The sequence below is a fragment of the Suricata suricatta genome, chromosome 4 (assembly GCF_006229205.1).
Source record: "Suricata suricatta isolate VVHF042 chromosome 4, meerkat_22Aug2017_6uvM2_HiC, whole genome shotgun sequence".
NCBI classification, from domain to species: domain Eukaryota; kingdom Metazoa; phylum Chordata; class Mammalia; order Carnivora; family Herpestidae; genus Suricata; species Suricata suricatta.
This window is the reverse complement of record NC_043703.1, coordinates 59,675,782-59,692,645: the sequence shown is the minus strand read 5'-3', so window position 1 is coordinate 59,692,645 and position 16,864 is coordinate 59,675,782. Positions and strand designations below refer to the sequence as shown.

The 16,864-nt window shown below is 45.4% G+C and overlaps 1 protein-coding gene and 1 long non-coding RNA gene across 2 annotated transcripts in view; one reads left to right on the top strand and one right to left on the bottom strand.

Annotated features, from left to right (window-relative positions):
- Positions 1-1,878, bottom strand: part of WDFY2 (WD repeat and FYVE domain containing 2) — a 165,929-nt gene extending 164,051 nt beyond the window's left edge. The window contains exon 1 of the mRNA XM_029936820.1: positions 1,531-1,878. Within this exon, the coding sequence (XP_029792680.1) occupies positions 1,531-1,667 (137 nt within the window). The 5' untranslated portion in view covers positions 1,668-1,878. The remainder of the gene's footprint in view (positions 1-1,530) is intronic.
- Positions 1,879-2,309: 431 nt separating this feature from the next.
- On the top strand, positions 2,310-8,142 carry LOC115288969. Its single transcript, XR_003907304.1, has 3 exons — positions 2,310-2,369; positions 4,270-4,362; positions 8,115-8,142. It is a non-coding gene; the product is annotated as an uncharacterized LOC115288969 (long non-coding RNA).
- Positions 8,143-16,864: the final 8,722 nt, after the last annotated feature.

The window sequence follows — 16,864 nt, the reverse complement described above, 5'->3', positions numbered from 1 at the left end:
TAGTTAGGTTAAGCAGTTTCATTCAGAGCGGTTATAAACTGAGAAAGTGACATCAACATATTCCTTTAAAAACCATTCTGCAACAAAAAATGTCTAAATCCAGAAGCAATCTCCTTAACAGAATTTTGTCTCTATCCAAAAATTAAACACTCATAAACTTCTTTGTGAATTTCAAAAGGTTTTTAGGCCACGTACTCCATTTCGTAATATATTTATTCTGTTCAATGCTGACTGCTTGCCTTGGCATTTGTTTACAGTTTTCCCCACTAGATCTACATAGGAAATGAATGGAACACCTTTTGGCCATTTGTATGGAGTATGATGTAGATAAGTACGTGTCATTAATATGCCCATCCTAGTTATACTGAAGAACCTATCATATGAATAGACCTATCTGGCAAATGTTCTTGAGACCATACTGTATGCAAAGCGCTGAAATGACTATAAAGACAGTAATCAACGTTGGTGCTTTACCCCTGCCTATAACTGTAATTGTACTGGTCAGCAAGAAAATAATTCTGTACCTCAGCATAAGAAAACCTAACTACTACTACAAAAAAAAAAAATTAACCTAACTACCGTTTTAAGGAAAAGCCCTTTTCATATACCTCTATAGTGTTACATTTTTTTAGAATGCCCAGTTAGTATTAGAAAAGCAATTCCAGATAAATATCATAATTACTATAGTCAAGCAGCATTCCTAGGGAAATCAGCTTCATCAGCTTAATTTCTACATATTCAATGAATTAAGTTAAAGCGAACACGCTATTGTGTGAAAAACAAGGAAAAATATTAAAGGCAGAACAGACGGCTCCACTTCTGCAAATTAAGCAAAATTAAGCAAAAAGAAAGGAAGCAGGCAAAGGGAAGGAGCTCAAGATCTATTCGCAGCAGTGGTTCCTTGCAACTTCCAGGTGCTTCCCCTTGAGCTCAAAGAAATAAGGAGACCAAAGAAGAGAAGGCACCTCTCCTTTCGTTCAGAAACCCAAAGTTACTCTTCACAACTTGCAGTATACATTGAGTTCAGTTTAAGACGTACGGGAGATCTGGATTCAGTGGGACTGTCCGGGAGAAGGGAGTGGCATTTACTTTCTCAATCTGGAGCCCTAAGAACTGCACCAGAGTACTCAAAAACCCTTAGTTATCCAGCAAAGGCTCTCGGAGCATCCTCCGCCACGCACACACACCTGCAGGGCTGGCAGCTCCTCCCTCTCCCCCTCCTGTTCTTAGGGCTGGACCAACGTCCATCGGCCAGCGCACCGTTAGTCCAAGGGCCACCCCGGCCTGGCCTGCGCCACCGGCCCCGGGCAAGGCCAGAGCGCACGCCGCTGTCTGGTCTCCGCTCCCCAGAGCCACGCAGCGGCGGCGGCGCGCAGCTGGACACCAGCACCACCAGGATGCACATTATAATAAAAACTTGGGGGAGTATGTCTACACTTGCACCGATGTGGAGGCACAGCCCGGGACGCGGGCTCCGGGACCGCCGGCCCGTCCCGCCCCTCCTAGCGGCCGAGGGGCGGCGGTCCGTACCTGTCCTCCGAGACGCTGATGACGCCCTCCTCCTTGGGCACGATCACGGCCATATTCACCACCTCCTGGGACCCCTCGACCCGCTGAAGCAGGATGGGCTTGCGGGTCAGCGGCTTGGGCTGGATCTCCGCCGCCATCGGAGGAGGGGGCGCGCCGGGGGCCGCCGCCAACCGCGCCGCGGGGCTGGGTTGAGGAGACCGCTCAGGCACGGGCACAAGCTGAGACAGGGACTCTGGTTGGCCGGAGCGGGACGCCAGGGACCCGCGATCATAGCCTGGCCGCGCTCCGGGAACGACTCTGCGCTCCCGGCTTCGGGCACCGAAACCGCCAAGACCCAGGCTGCAAGCCGGCGCCACCACCGGAGGAGGGGGCGGAGAGCTGGGGGGCGGAGCCGGGGGCGGGGCCTGCCGCAGGGGGTGGCCGCTGGTGGGCGCGAGGGCGGCGGCCCTTCCGGAAGTGTGGTGGAGGAGAGGAAACCTAAAAAAGGAGGCGGGGCGTTAGCGGCCCAATACGCGTGCGCCAGCCCACCAGCCCATTTCCGCCCCGCCCCTACTCAATTCCCGAAGCCTCGCAGCACCACCCCTGGAACGCATGCGCCTTCATTATCTGCGGTCTAGACTCGCCACCTTCCACATCCAATCTGTATTCCCCTCCCTTTCTAATCTCCCGTGAACGCGCGTGTAAATCCCCTGGGAACGCGCTTGCTAGAGGCCCCGCCCTCTCCAAAATCTATAAAATGGGGGCGGAGTGGGGCGGGGAAAAGCGCGCCTGGGCGAGGCCGGAAAGAGAAGAAACCTGCAGGAAGGAAAGAAGTTGAACTTGTTGGGACATGACTGGACGTGCGTAAGGGTTACCTGTTCTGAGCTTCCTTAACAATGAGCCTGCCGCGACGGGAGGCCGTTTACTGTTCCCAGCATGCACCAGGCCCAGGCTGCGGACTGGCAGCCCAAGGACTCCTGGGAGTTGTAGTTTTTCCGAACCTCATCGCCCTTCTCCTGAAATAACCTATATTGCCCGCTTCTCAGCGCTCCTGCACTGGGGAACCCGGCGCCGATCCGGCCAATTAACTGAGTCGCGGCCTGGACTGACCTCTAAGGAGGGAATTGAGGGGCATCTCAGCGCTGAGCAGGTGGTTCAGATTGCTTCCTATATTAGTAGAGCCCCGAGGATAGGGAAAGAAGAGAATCTCATACATGCATCTTTGAGGGAGTTTAGAGATCATCTGCAGTATCATGCAACTGGTTTCCTTAAATGACTAAGTTACTAGCCCAAGGTTACTTTAGCTCCCAGTTAAGGCTATGCCCCCACCCACCACCAGACTTGAACCCAGTCTCCCCTACTTCTGGCCCTGTCTTCTTTCCATTCCCCAGTAATCCAGCCTTTCTGGCTTGCTCCAGGAACGATGGAGAGAGTTACTGTGATTGTTGAATAAATGTTAGGTGCCTGGGCAGGGCCTGGCATGTGGTGTCGTTCATTGTTTAATGACCCTACTAAGTAAGCCCTCCCAGAGTTAACAAACTAGCTGAAGAATGGTCATTGGTGTGACTGGGCTGGCAAGGGCTCTGGAAATCAGAAAAATAATATGCCAGAGCTGGGCCAAGAAATGACAGGCCTCTTAGAACTACATTTCTAATTCAGGTATTTGGCAGTCAAGGGCCTGTCTCAAAGCACACAGTGCAACTGCTTACCACCTCCCATATTTGCAGAATTCTATAAGGCACTAGAAAGTGAGACTGGTATTTTCCAGTTTGGGGACAGAGCAAGGCATTCCACTTCTCTGAGCCTCAGGTTCCCTGTCTATTAAGTGAAAGATAATAATACCTACCTTGGATGTTGTGTGAGACCTACAAAAGACATGTTTTAAGTGCCTTCATGCACAATAGGTCCTTTAGGGTTCCAGGTATTAGGACATGGACATGTTTTGGGGGCCATTATTCAGCCTAACACAATGGTTTTAAATACTATTCTTATGCTCCTGAACTCCAAACTCATATATCTAATGCCACTCCACTTTGTCACTTAACCATTTAGTGGGTGTTCCAATCATTCCTAAACAGCATCTTCAAATCTACTCCATCATTCACCCAGTGTTTCAAAACTGAGTTCCTAAGAATCATCCTTGATTTCTCTCTTTTCCTCACAACTCCTATCCAGACCAAAAACTCCTCCGTTCCACCTCCAAAGTAGATCTTGAATTTGCCCACTTATATCACCTCTGCCTCGGTCCAAGTCACCATATGTTCTGGCCTCTACTATTACAGTAACCTAACTGCTTTCCCTTCTTCTCTTGAACCCTTCCCTCACCCACCCCAAACCCAACCTATTTAATCCATTTTTATCACAGTTGTCAGGGGATTTTGTTTTAAAACATAAACCAGATCATGTCACTCCTCTACTTAAAACCTGCCAGTGGCTTACCATTGCACTTGTGATAATCCTTCTCCAACCTCACCTGTCCTCCTGTTCAATACTGTCAAAGCCCTGGCTTGGAAAATCCCAGAAACACCAATCTTCTTCCTGCTGGTGGCCTTTGCAGTGTTTACATCCTGGATACTTGCTTCTCACCACTGAGTCTTCACTCTAATGTTAGCTCCTTAAGGAATCTTACCCTCCCACCTCTAACATACCCCACCTCTTTATAATACTCACTATCATATCATCTTGTTTTGTTTTCTAGTGTTCACTTCTGCCCCAAATAATTTTTGTTTCTGTTTTACTTCCCAATTCTCCATCTTCTAGAAGAGAAGCACCAGGAGAGAAAGGACTTTATCTGCCTGTTCATCATTGTATTTCTAGCCCCTAGACCAGTAGCTGGCCATTAGGAGGAATGCTGTAAGTATTTGTCGAATGAATAGAAAGGAAGATAAGCAAGTCCGAACTTAACTCTTCTCCATTAGAGCATAATGGAAAGACTGGAATCTGGACCTTGCCCTAATTCCTGGGCTGGGATGATCCTTGGGAGAAAACACAAAACAGGCAGATGGTAATACCAATATGGTAAAGCCAACAGGTGAATAATTGGTATCCAAAAGAAAGGCTTTGTACGCAATTTCTCCTTCTCTTCCTGGCAGCAGGCACAAGGGTCCCCTCGGCAGCAAGGGTCTGTGGCACTATAGCCCGGCTGCCCATCAGAATGCCTTGGGAGCTTTTTTAAAATGCAGATCCCTGGACCCTATCCTTGAACAACTTTGTTTTTGGTTTTCTAGGAGCTTGGCCTGAGAATATGAATTTTTATAAAGTTTCAGGTGATTCTAAAGCAGGTGACCTTTGCTTCTAGTCTGGTCTGGGAAGCCCAGATCCTAGGAATCCAACGGAAGGGGGCAGGAAAAGTATTTTTAGTGCTGAGTATTATTCCATTGTCTGTGGGTATCATTGTTTTGTTTGTGCAGTCACCTGCTGAAGGCCACCTTGGCTGCCTCCACATTTTGGCAATTTTAGATAATGCTGGTATAAATATCCGTGTTCAGGATTTTGTGTGGACATAAGTTTCCAATTTTGGGGGGTAAATACCAGAGACCCCATTTGTTGGATTGTATGGGAAGAGTATGTTTATTTCTGTAAGAAACTGCCAATCTGTCCTCTAAAGTGGCTGTACCATTTTGCATTCACACCAGTTAGGTTCACCTGTATATCAGAGGAAAATGAATTCTGGAATTTTCTGCAGAGGAACTAGGAAGGCAGGGTAGGTAGGATGAAGTAAGACTAGAAACCAGCCTTAAGGAAATGGTGACAAGGTGAAATAGTAGCAGAGAAAAGAGAAGGAAGGGAGTTTATGTTTCTGTTCCTTCTTTGCTTTGTCTTTACTAATAATATTCATGGTACCACAGACCCACCCATACACTAGCCGTGAATTGAGCTGAAGTGAGAGGCAGGGACTGTCACTGATAAGATCTGCCCCCTTAGAAAACCAAGAGTGGAGGAATCTCAAGTGCAATTTGTCAAAAAGAAGTGGGTATACTATTCCTGGAACAAAGTAGCTCTCAGAAAAATGTTTGTTGGCTGAAGGCATAAATGAAAACGTAAACTTCTCAGTTTACCATTTAAAAGTCTTAAATCTTTAAGAATGCGTGGTTCAGCTTCAGGAAACTCAGACCAGTTCACGATTCCATAGACACTATCTTCATTCATTCTTTCTTCTAGAAAATTGATGCCTGCTGTGTTCCAGGGAATAACCTAGGTACTAAAGATGACTCTTGTGAATTCAAGGACAGAGCTCAATTCAACTCATGTCTTGATTTCATCATTGGAGGGCCACTGGCTCTGGGCACAGTGAGCTGGTAGAGGAGTTGGTGTGAGAAGATTTTGGTTTAAAAATGAAGGTCAGGACTATGCTCAGGTTCTGCTGATGCGGTCGGTTCTGCTCTAAATCTTCTGCACAAATAATGTTACATTGAATGTATGAAGGAATTAAATGGGACCTATGAGGAATGAATGTTGCCCATACAAAATAGTGACATGGGAGGAGGGGTGAAATATCCTGCCATCTAGGCAAAGTGATTAATCCACATGGAAGGAATCAGTCTCTAACTCCCACACATAACTACAGTTACTTTACTAAGGAATGAACATTTTGCATTTTGTGGCAACTTTGGGGGGATACCACACTTTTTCTACCTGTGCCTGTTTGGGGTTCTGTTTTCCATTTAAAATTATATACACAAGGAAAATAAATGATTCTGAAACAAAGAGTAAGATCATCTGTATCTCAAAGGCCTTGATGGAAGACCATGGTTAATGACCAGAATTCTAATGTTGTCCCTGGAGTCCTTGCAGAATTGTGTCTGAAACTCTTTGGCTATCTGATGATACTTTTAAAGTTTCTCCTACACATCAACGATCAACACAATGCCGCCATCTTCCATATGAGCCACCTGTTGTCATATATGCTTAGGCCTCCTCAGAATCTGTACAGCAAGCCCTTTTTACATGGATACAGCTCTCCTCTCCTGTTGAACTACCCTGGTACCAAGCACAGTGAAGCATGAAGAGGGAGCTCAGTAATGACAAGTACGTAGAAAGATTAATTGCATCTTAATGTCTTTGCAGAAGAGCTTCTGGTAAAAAGGATCATAGAAGATCACATATGTGTGTTTTTCCTATCAACACAGTTTACATGGCAGCTAATACTGGAGGCCAAAGAGATCAGGACAAGTTTTTGTTACCAAAGATGCCTCCTCCTGAGATAAATTAGTTAGGATCAGATACAGATACCAGGAGAAAAGGGCTTTGGTGCCAACCAAATCAACATTCATCTTTCTCTTGAACTGTTTTTCTGTTTTAGTGAAAGGGGGAAACCAAACCGACCTCAAACAATATGGAAAAAGAGACTGTACTGGCAAATAAATAAAATGAGGAAAGAAGGAGTACAGAACAAATTCAAAGTCCTGAAAAGAAACAGAGAGAGGCCAAGATATTAATGATAACCCAAACAGTATAACTTTGATCACTACATTAAATCCCTGAAGTGTTCTGTGGGCTCTTTAAACATACATTTTTACTTCTAGGATATGAAATCTTAAAGAATCTATATCCTGTATCTTATTTTCACAGATGAAGTACTTTCAAAAAGCTGATACTCTTTTGAGGTTGGTGCAAAATGGAGCTAGAAACTGCCCCCCTGAGTGGAATGAGGAGCACCGAGGAAATGCGGTGCCGTTCTGCCACTGGCCTCACTGCCCCCCCCCCGCCCCCGCCTTGCTCTCTCTAAGCCATCCTTCTCATTGCTGCTACGGCACTCTTTCTAAAATTCATGTTACTTCCTACCATAGCTTACACCCTCTGAGAGCTTTCCATGTCTCTAGAATGAAACTAGACTCATCATCTGGCTCATGGCTACCTCTGTAACCCATTTCCCACTTTCTACCTCTTCACACCTCACGTCCAGGGACACTGCAGCAGGTAAAATGGGTTTAGTTGCAAGTATCATGAAATTCTACTTGATCTTTTAAACCGTGAAGGGAATACCAACATCCACTTACATGGTCAGAGTTTGGTCAGGTCACTGGCTCTATTTCTGTGGCATTCCCCTTGCTCTATGTGACATCCTTATCCTCTGGTTGGCTCTCCGTGAGGTGGCAAAATAAATATCAGCAGCTCTCAGGTTTACATGCTTTTTCTTCCATGTGAATGCATCTCTTCCCCTAAACATCAAACCAAAATCCCAGACTTCTTTCTGATTGGACGTACCCAACCCTAACCTAACATCTCTGAGAAATGCCATGGTGGTTTTCTTTGACTTGGATGACATACTTCTCTGAGAACCAGCAACAATAAAAGAATGGATTTCACTGACTGGTCTAAGGCCAATGAAGACCCCTCCTTGGAGCTGGGAATATAGTCAATTGTATTCAACCCATGGCTGAGAAATTTGGAGGGAAGAAGAGAATGGATGCAGAATAAGCATCTTCAGAATCCAAACTACTTTTGATTCTCTAGGCCTTTCATCCCATGGAATAGCTCTCTTCCCTCTTCCTGGAATGTTCTTTCCCCATTTCATCTGTCTGACAAACTCTTACTCTCCTCTCAACTCCAGCCAAAACATTTCTTCTTTTTTTTTTTTAATGTTTTATTTATTTTTGATACAGAGGGAGACAGAGCATGAGAGGGGAAGGAGCAGAGAGAAATGGAGACACAGAATTGGAAGCAGGCTCCAGGCTCCGAGCTTATCAGCACAGAGCCTGACGCGGGGCTTGAACCCACGAACGTGAGATCATGACCTGACCTGAAGTTGGAGGCCTAACCGACTGAGCCACCCAGGTGCCCCCAGACAAAGCATTTCACCCTCTGTAAGGTCTTTCAGAATCCTTCATCCCAAACAGTGGATTAGGTCCCTCTGTGTACCATTCTTATACCCAGTTCAAACTAAATGTATTGCCTTACTCATTGCTCATGGATCATTTGTTTGATAGATTTTTCTCCCCCAATAGATAGGTTGTTTTTGAGTATAGAAACCCTATTTTTTTAATCCTTACTGTTGACATTTATAAAATGACCAGAGAATATGTGAGTATCCTTTAAATACATTCTGAGTTTTGTTAATCCTACTAGAGATTGATCACCATCTGTTGATGACCAAGTTACGTGCTCTGTGTGGAGGTGCTGTGACCTCCTCTGATGTCTGACCTCAAGAAAGAGATCCTCAAAAAAAGTAAACTGAGCCAGGAGCAAAGGAAATACAAGGAAAAATACCTGAGTCCCTCTGGTTCTTGGCCTTCTTGGTCCTGGTTTAGAGGGATCTAGAAGTCTTTGAGTGATCTAGAGGTCTTTGAGTGTCTGAGCCATTATTAGTTTCCAAAAGTGCCCTCTAACTATAAAGGTGATTCAGGTACCAGACAAGAGGCTTTCTAAATGCACCTCAAAAAAAAAATGCACCTCAAACTGGAGACTTGGCCAACCAGATTACCTACTTCCATGTTATGTTCCATGCTTATGATAATTTTATTATTCCTAACCAAAAAAGGGAAAGCATGCTCTAACTAGTATTTCCTTTCAGCTTACAGCTTCAAAAAAGAATACACTCTTTTACCTTTACTCAACTCATAGTATCTCCGGTTGGAACAAAGAACTGAACATTTCCAAAAAAGGAAATGCAATGATCATCCTTATCAGTAATTGTTTTTAACACACTTACTTATGGTAGGGCACAAATACGTGTCCTGAGAAACAGAAGAAGTACTTGTGAAACTTCAGGGAAGCTAATAATGAATTCACAAATGATAAGTGCTCTGCAAATAATAACACTAATTATAGTAATGCAAGCATCCTAGAGGACCTGGGATTCAAAAATGAGAAGACATTCATGGTATTAGATGTTAGTATCTGTCATTAGAGTCATAAAAGCACCAGAAGAGAGGCTCTATGACCTCAGTGAAGTCATATATAAATGTAATAGCTAGAGACCACAGATAACTATATGATAGTGTCATATAAATTATACATCCGTGGTGACACTGCAGCAACATTATTTGGCTGATTACCGAGGGAGTGATCAGTATGGAATGATATTAGTCAGGAAAGGCTCTTGAAGGGGTGAGTCACAGGGTTTTTGAACAAGAGGCTGATATGATGTAGTTGGTACTCAAAAAATATTGTCTTAGCAACTACGTAGAGAATGAACTGAGATGGGAAAGCACAAAGCAGGAAGACCAGGTAGGAGGTGGTAATGCAAACGAGGTGATGGGCGCCTGGACAGCTGTGTGGGCTGTGAAATAGAGCCGGAATGGCTTTGAGGAGGCAATGCAGTAGGTTGCATAATAGCGTGGGCTTTGCAGACAAACTGATTTGGGCTCCAATCCTGGCTCCACTGACTGGCTGTGTTACTTAGGTAACTAACCTACCTGCCCTAGGTCTGTTCCTTTATTTGTAAAATGCACTTGCGAGTGCTTATTGTTTTTGCCGTCCATGATTTGAATGTCATTCCTAGTTTGAGTGAATCCCAGTGTAAGTGGGAAGTCACACAGGAAAAGCTATTCTCCCACCAGCACCTGCATTCCGGGCATTGGCATGTGCTCTGAGTAGGACTGGTTGGTGCTCACCCACCTCTCTCTCTGTACTGGGGAGTAGTGATGCAAAGACTCTGCGGTCAGTTTGAGACTCTTTGAGCTCTCCGTGGTGAGATTAGAATCCAGAAGCATGGGGGCACCTGGCTGGCTCAGTCAGTAGAGTATGCGACTCTTGATCTCAGGGTTGTGAGTTCAAGCCTCACAGTGGGCATAGAGCTTTCTTTAGAAAAAGAAAAAGGGAGGTGCCTGAGTGACCCAGTTGGTTAAGTCTCCAACTTTGGCTCAGGTCATGATCTCACAGTTTGTGAGTTTGAGCCCGTGTTGGGCTCTGTGCTCACAGCTCAGAGCCTGGAACCTGCTTCTGATTCTGTGCCTTCTTCCCTCTTTGCCCCTCCCCTGCTCACACTCTGTCTCTCTCTCTCTCTGTCTCAAAACTAAATAAACATTAAAAAAAAATTTTTTTAGAGAAAAAGAACCCAGAGGCATAGCACAACATGTCCTTGGAAATTGTTACTGAGGTAGGCTCTCAGTTTTGTGCTCTGAATCTTCCCTTGGCTTCCCTGGGCCCAGTCCTCTGCCTTCCTGTGGGCTGTGTAAATTGCCCAGCACCCTTCTAGTTAATTCCTTTTCTGTTTAAGTTACCTGCCATTTGCTTTCAAGAACGCTGACTAGAACATGACCTCATAGGACTATTTTGAGGATTGAATAAGACAATGTATATAAGGCCCTTAGCCTAGTACTTGTCATGAGTAAATACTTACTGCATCTTTGATCTAAGAAAACAACAAAGAAAATGACAGAATAGTGACAGACTTCATAATTGGTTAGATGTGGGAGAAAAATAAAAAGGAAGGATGAGGAAGGTTACACTAAGTTTACAAACCTGTCTTCCTCATCTTTATTCTACCCCTAACAAGAATCTAGAAGGTAGGCTCTCAGAAGGATGACCTGAGTAGAAGAGGGTTAGGCGTTCATGGCAAAATACTAACCTCTCAGCATATTGACTGAGAACACATAGTTTACTCACATGACAAGGTCTAAACTTGTTAGCCTGGCCCATAAGGCACTTCATAACCCTGTTCGGACCTGCCTTTCCAGCTCTAAAGCTTGCCACTCCCTGAGAAGTACGTGACGTCATACTCAGATCACGCTGCTTGGTGTCCCAAGAACACGTTATTCTGAGCGCTGCTGCCGCTACACACACTCTATTCTCTTTGCCTGAAATGTCCTTCTCATCCTCCCTCAACTTCAATTTATTTCAGACTTGGGTAGCATCTCTTATCCTTGGTGAAGCCCTTCCCCAATTTCTCCAGGCATTGTTACATTTTATTCTAAAGTGCTCTTTTTAAAAAAAAAAATAAATTCTTTTCCATAATTTTTAAAAATGTATTTATTTTTGAGAGACAGAGAGAGAGAGCACTCAAGCAGGGAAGAGAGAGAGAGGGAGGAGACAGAGAACCCCAAGCAGGCTCCCACGCTGTCAGTGCAGAGCCAGATGCAGGGCTTAAACCCATAAACCATAAGATCATGACCCAAGCCAAAACCAAGAGTTGGATGCTCAAGCGACTGAGCCACCCAGGTATCCCTAAAGTGCACTTTATGCCTCTCTCCTTTGCTGCCTTGTGTGGTCCTAGACCCCAGGACGGTTGGCCCTCCATATAGCTCAATTGCCTGACACTGTCTGGCACACAGACAGAACTTCACAGCCTCACTGTTGAACAGCCAGAACATTTCTTCATAATTTGGTTAGAGATGAAAGGGTATGTCTGTAAGACCGCCTGATTCCACAATCCACATACAAAAGTCCATTTTGTTTATTATTTGTTGATATATTAAGTAATAAATAGTGTCCTTTTAACTTCCCAGGTCCGAAAGGGTATAGTTCCATTAAAAAAAATTTTTTTAAACATTTATTTATTATTGAGAGACAGAAAGAGACAGAGGCATGAATATGGGAGGGGCAGAGAGAAGGAGACACAGAATCTGAAGCAGGCTCCAGGCTCTGAGCTGTCAGCACAGGGCCTGACACGGGGCTAGAACTCACGAACCATGAGATCATGACCTGAGCAGAAGTCAGATGCTCAACCGACTGAGTCACTCAGGCGCCCCAAGAGATTTCACTTTTAATTTAATTTTTGAATAAATAATACATTCTGTGGTTCAGAATTCAAAAGAAAACAAGCGCCAAGTGTGCCCCGCCACCTTGCACCCTGGCCATGCAGCTTCTCCCCTGAGGGCCACCCATGCGTTCTTCCTGAGATATTGTATGCACAGAAGGAGATATGTTTCAATTTCCTACTGCCTTTTACACAAAAGTCAAATTAGTACACATAGTTCTGCATCTTGCTTTTTAGACACTAAATGCTGTATCTTGTAGATCTTCTCATATCAGTTCTGATCGGTGTGTACCTTAGTTCCTGGCTGCACGGTGTCCACTGGATGAGTGAACTGTGATTCAGCAAAGCCAGTCCCGTCTTAAGGGGCCTGCGGGGTTTCTCCCCCAAGTCCTTTCCATTTTATAAACAATTCAGCAGCTCTTTTAAACCTCCTTTCAAGGAGCACCTGGGCTCAGGTCATGATCTCACAGCTCATGATTTCAAGCCCTGCGTCAGACTCTGTGCTCTCTCTCAATAAATAAACATTAAAACATTTTTAAATAAATAAATTTCCTTTCAAATTTCTTACCCAGCCCCTGCCTTCTTTATTCTCAAAAACCGCTGTCTCTTGCGGCACCTGGGTGGCTTGGTTGGTTAAGCGTCCAACTTCAGCTCAGGTCATGATCTCCTAGTCAGTGAATTTGAGCCCCGCATCAGGTTCTGTGGTAACAGCTCAGAGCCGGAGCCTGTTTCAGATTCTGTGTCTCCCTCTCTCTTTTCTCCTCCCCTGCTTGCTCTCTGTCTCTCAAAAATGAATAAATGTTAAAAAAAAATTTTTTAAGCCATCTCTCTTAACTCACAGAGGAAACAGAAGTTATTAGATAAAGATGCTCTCAATTTGCTGCTTCCTGTCTACCTTGTACTTCAGACTCCTTTGGTTCCAAATAGCATGTGCTATTCTCTTGTTTCTGCCTCTTTCTGTGTGCCATTCCCATTCTTACCATCCTTGATTTGCCTGGTGAGCTTCTGTTAACCTTTGAAATCTGAGTTTGGAAATCATGCCAGAGGGAGTTAGTCCACTGATTAACAGATGATCCATCATCTGTACCTTATTCCTCTCCCACTGTTGTACTTATTATGCTGGTTTGAAATTTGTTTACAAGTCTGTGCTCCCACAGGTCCGTGAGGACCTTGAGGATGAATTCATTTCAGGGCGCCCAGCACTTAGCATAGAGAGTCTGGTAACAGAAGCTACTCAATGAATATTTGTTAAATAAATGAATCAAAACGTGGAAGAGATCTAAGCAACTCTATTATGACAAGTATTTGCAAAACAGTAGAATGAGTCTTCAACTCTGCAGAGTGTAGCAGTGTTGGACCTGAAATAATCATGAGAACCCATCCTGGCCCAGGGAAGCAGGAAACTTTGCCCACGTGTTCATTGCTGTATTTTCAATGTCTAAAAGAATGCCTGGCTCTTTATATGCTAAGAATAGGCTTTGTGTTATGTTTGTATTCAAGCCAACCGAAGACACCCTTTGTGTCAAAAACTCTGCAAGAAGAATGCTAGAACCAAAGGTAGAACGTACCCAATACCCAGTCACAGGTAAGTTTTCAGAAAGCCAGTGAAGTAGTTTAAGTTGGACACATTCAACCAACTGACTGTTGCAAATGCATCGTATAAATTAAGTTAACACATTTCCCATAGCCTCAGGTTTTTCCAAGCTTGGTAGTAATCACATGCTTCATCTGGGAAATAAAACAAAAACCTCACAGATAATCCTGAGGAGGCAGGATGCTTGGCTCTTGTATAAACACCAAAGAACAGTAGTGTGACAATCAGGCACAGGGCCTCTGTAGATAGAAACTGTAGACACAAAGTGAAGTAAGACCTTTACCCTACCTGGCCTGTCTCCTAGGAGGACTCTTTCTTCACTGTAGTCCTTTGGCTGCCAGAATGCAGATACTTTCCTGTGCTTTCTTCCTTATCTTTACTGAACAGTAGTAAAATTCAATAATATATACACAGTAATGTCAATTCTCCGTCAAGTTATAAAAATAAGATTCTTTCATTCTGATGCTTTTTTTTTTAATGTTTATTTATTCTGAGAGAGAAAGTGCGTGTGACAGTGGGGGAAGGGCAGAGAGAACGGGAGAGAAAGTATCCCAAGCAGACTTCACTCTGTCAGTACAGAGCCTGATGCGGGGCTCAAACTCACAAAACCGCAAGATCATGACCTGAGTCAATACCAAGAGTCAGACACTCAACAGCCTGAGCCACGCAGGCGCCCCTCATCCTGACGCTTCTGAGCAAACATCATGGTGACTCACAGATTGCTTTTAGACCAAGATTGCATCAAAATTTTATGTTTATAATGTTTATATCCACTGTGTTCAATATTTGTGGATTGACTGAAGGAATATTTGGCCGTTAATTAGCTCAGTAGCCTTGGGTGAATTTTATTTACATTTTCTAGGCTTTGTTATCCTCATGTATGCAATAAAGTTTGATTGTCATATTTTTCAAATTATTTGTAATAGTTAAAGCCCTTTCTTCAAACAAAGTCTTAGATAGAACCCAATATGTAACAAAAAAGCGGGGCTACTCCAGATGAAATAGGTTTAGAGGCTTTCAGACCCCTCCCTTCACCTTCTCCCTCCCCACCCTTGTTTCTGCTCTGAGCCATTTTGCTAAGCCCCAAGCGTCTGTGAGGTACCATCTAAAAAACTCACTGCACTCAATGATCGTATATTTAATATTGACTCCCAGACTTGTAAGGAAACTTATTGTCAGTCAGGACCAGAGATTCCCAACCTGCAGCCTCCTTTGTTGTTGTTGTTGTTGTTTTATTTTGTTTTGTGTTTTTAATGTAATTTATTGTCAAATTGGTTTCCCTACAACACCCAGTGCTCATCCCAACAAATCCCCCCCTCAATGCCCACCACCCATATTCCCCTCCCCCCTCCCCCCATCATCCCTCAGTTTGTTCTCTGTATTTAAGAGTCTCTTATGGTTTGCCTCCCTTCCTCTCTGTAACCCTTATTTTCCCCTTCCCTTCCCTCATGGTCTTCTGTTAAGTTTCTCAAGATGTACATATTAGTGAAAACTTATGATATCTATCTTTTTCTGACTGACTTATCTCATGCAGCCTCTTAATTCTTAAGGATTAGCTTCATCTCCTGATCCCAGCTCCTCCTCCTCCCCATCCCTCCCTCATCTCTGCACCCCTGCTGCCCCCAACAAGGCTCAAGATGCACTAGGAGACCTTGAATGTTTGAGACAGGGACCAGAACTCAAATCGGTTTTCCATGCGAGCCCGACTCTTCACCCCTGGAGCCCTGTCCAGAAGAAATGAAGATCATGGGTGCCGATGTGTCTGCAGGCAGCCTAAAGGAGACAAAACATTGGAAATGGCCCGTGTTGCAGAGCCGAGGATCGTGGGAAAGTCTGATGCAGAGACGCAGAAGTGAGGGATGAAGGGGATGCAGTGGCCAGCGTTCACCCCCAGGGAATGCAGCCTCCAGAGGAGCACACGCTTCGGGTTGGCAGCCCGGCACACGCACGGGTGCACGCGCACATAAACGTGCCCCGCGATGTCCACGCGGGGCTGTTCCAGGAAAGAGAGGTGCCTGCGAGAGACTCCCAGGGGCAGAAGGTTCTGGGAGACAGACAAAGGCCACAGGCCCAGGTGACAAGAAATGGTGTATCCCTGACCGGAGGACACACGCTTGTCTTGGGCACCACAGGACCCCAGGCACCTCCTCAGCCCAACCCCTCTCCGGTATAAGACCGGTTCCTGGAGCCCCGAAGGCTGGGAGGGCCTGTGGGGGACCCCGGGAGTGGAAGGCGGGAGAACAGATGTGGGTCAGAGTGGGATCTCAGGACGCACGGAGGACCTTAGGCTCGAGGGCAGGCTCAGGCTGTGCTTCAACAACAGGAAAGAAAGTGGGAGGGGCCGGTGCTCAGGAGCCCGCGGGAGTCAGAGCGGGACCCAAGAGAGGGTGTCCATGTGGCGTTAGTCGGGCTCACACAGGGACTCACGGGGCACTGTGCGCACGTGTGGGACAGGACCCAGGTGCAGGCACACACACACATGGGATTACAATGGGCCTGGACTGCAAAGGTGACCACCTATTAGGGCTCTCGGGGGAGATGACAGCTGGATGCGGGGAGCCAGGCCTCAGACTCTGTGTGTCCATCGCTCTCTGCCCCTCCCCTGCTTGCACTATCTCTCAGAAATACATTGATGTGAATAAACGCTTCTCAAAGAAGACATCCAGATGGCCCACCGACACATGAACAAATGCTCCACATCACCCGTCATCAGGGAAATACAAATCAAAACCACAATAGGGCACCGCCTCATGCCAGTCAGAACGGCTACAATAACAACTCAGGCAATAACAGATGTTGGCGAGGATGCGGAGAAACGGGATCTCTTTGGCACTGCTGGTGGGAATGCAAAGTGGGGCAGCCACTCTGGAAAACAGGATGGAGCTTCCCCAACAGATTAACAAGAGAACTCCCCTACCACCCAGCAACGGCACTACTAGGAATTTGCCCAAGGGATGCAGGGGTGCTGTGTCGAAGAGGCACACGCACCCCAATGTTAAGAGCAGCATGATCGACAACAGCCATGGAAAGAGCCCAGATGTCCACCGATGGATGAATGGATAAAGAAGACATGGTATTTATATACTATGGGAATTACTCAGTCATCCAGAAGACGGAACCCT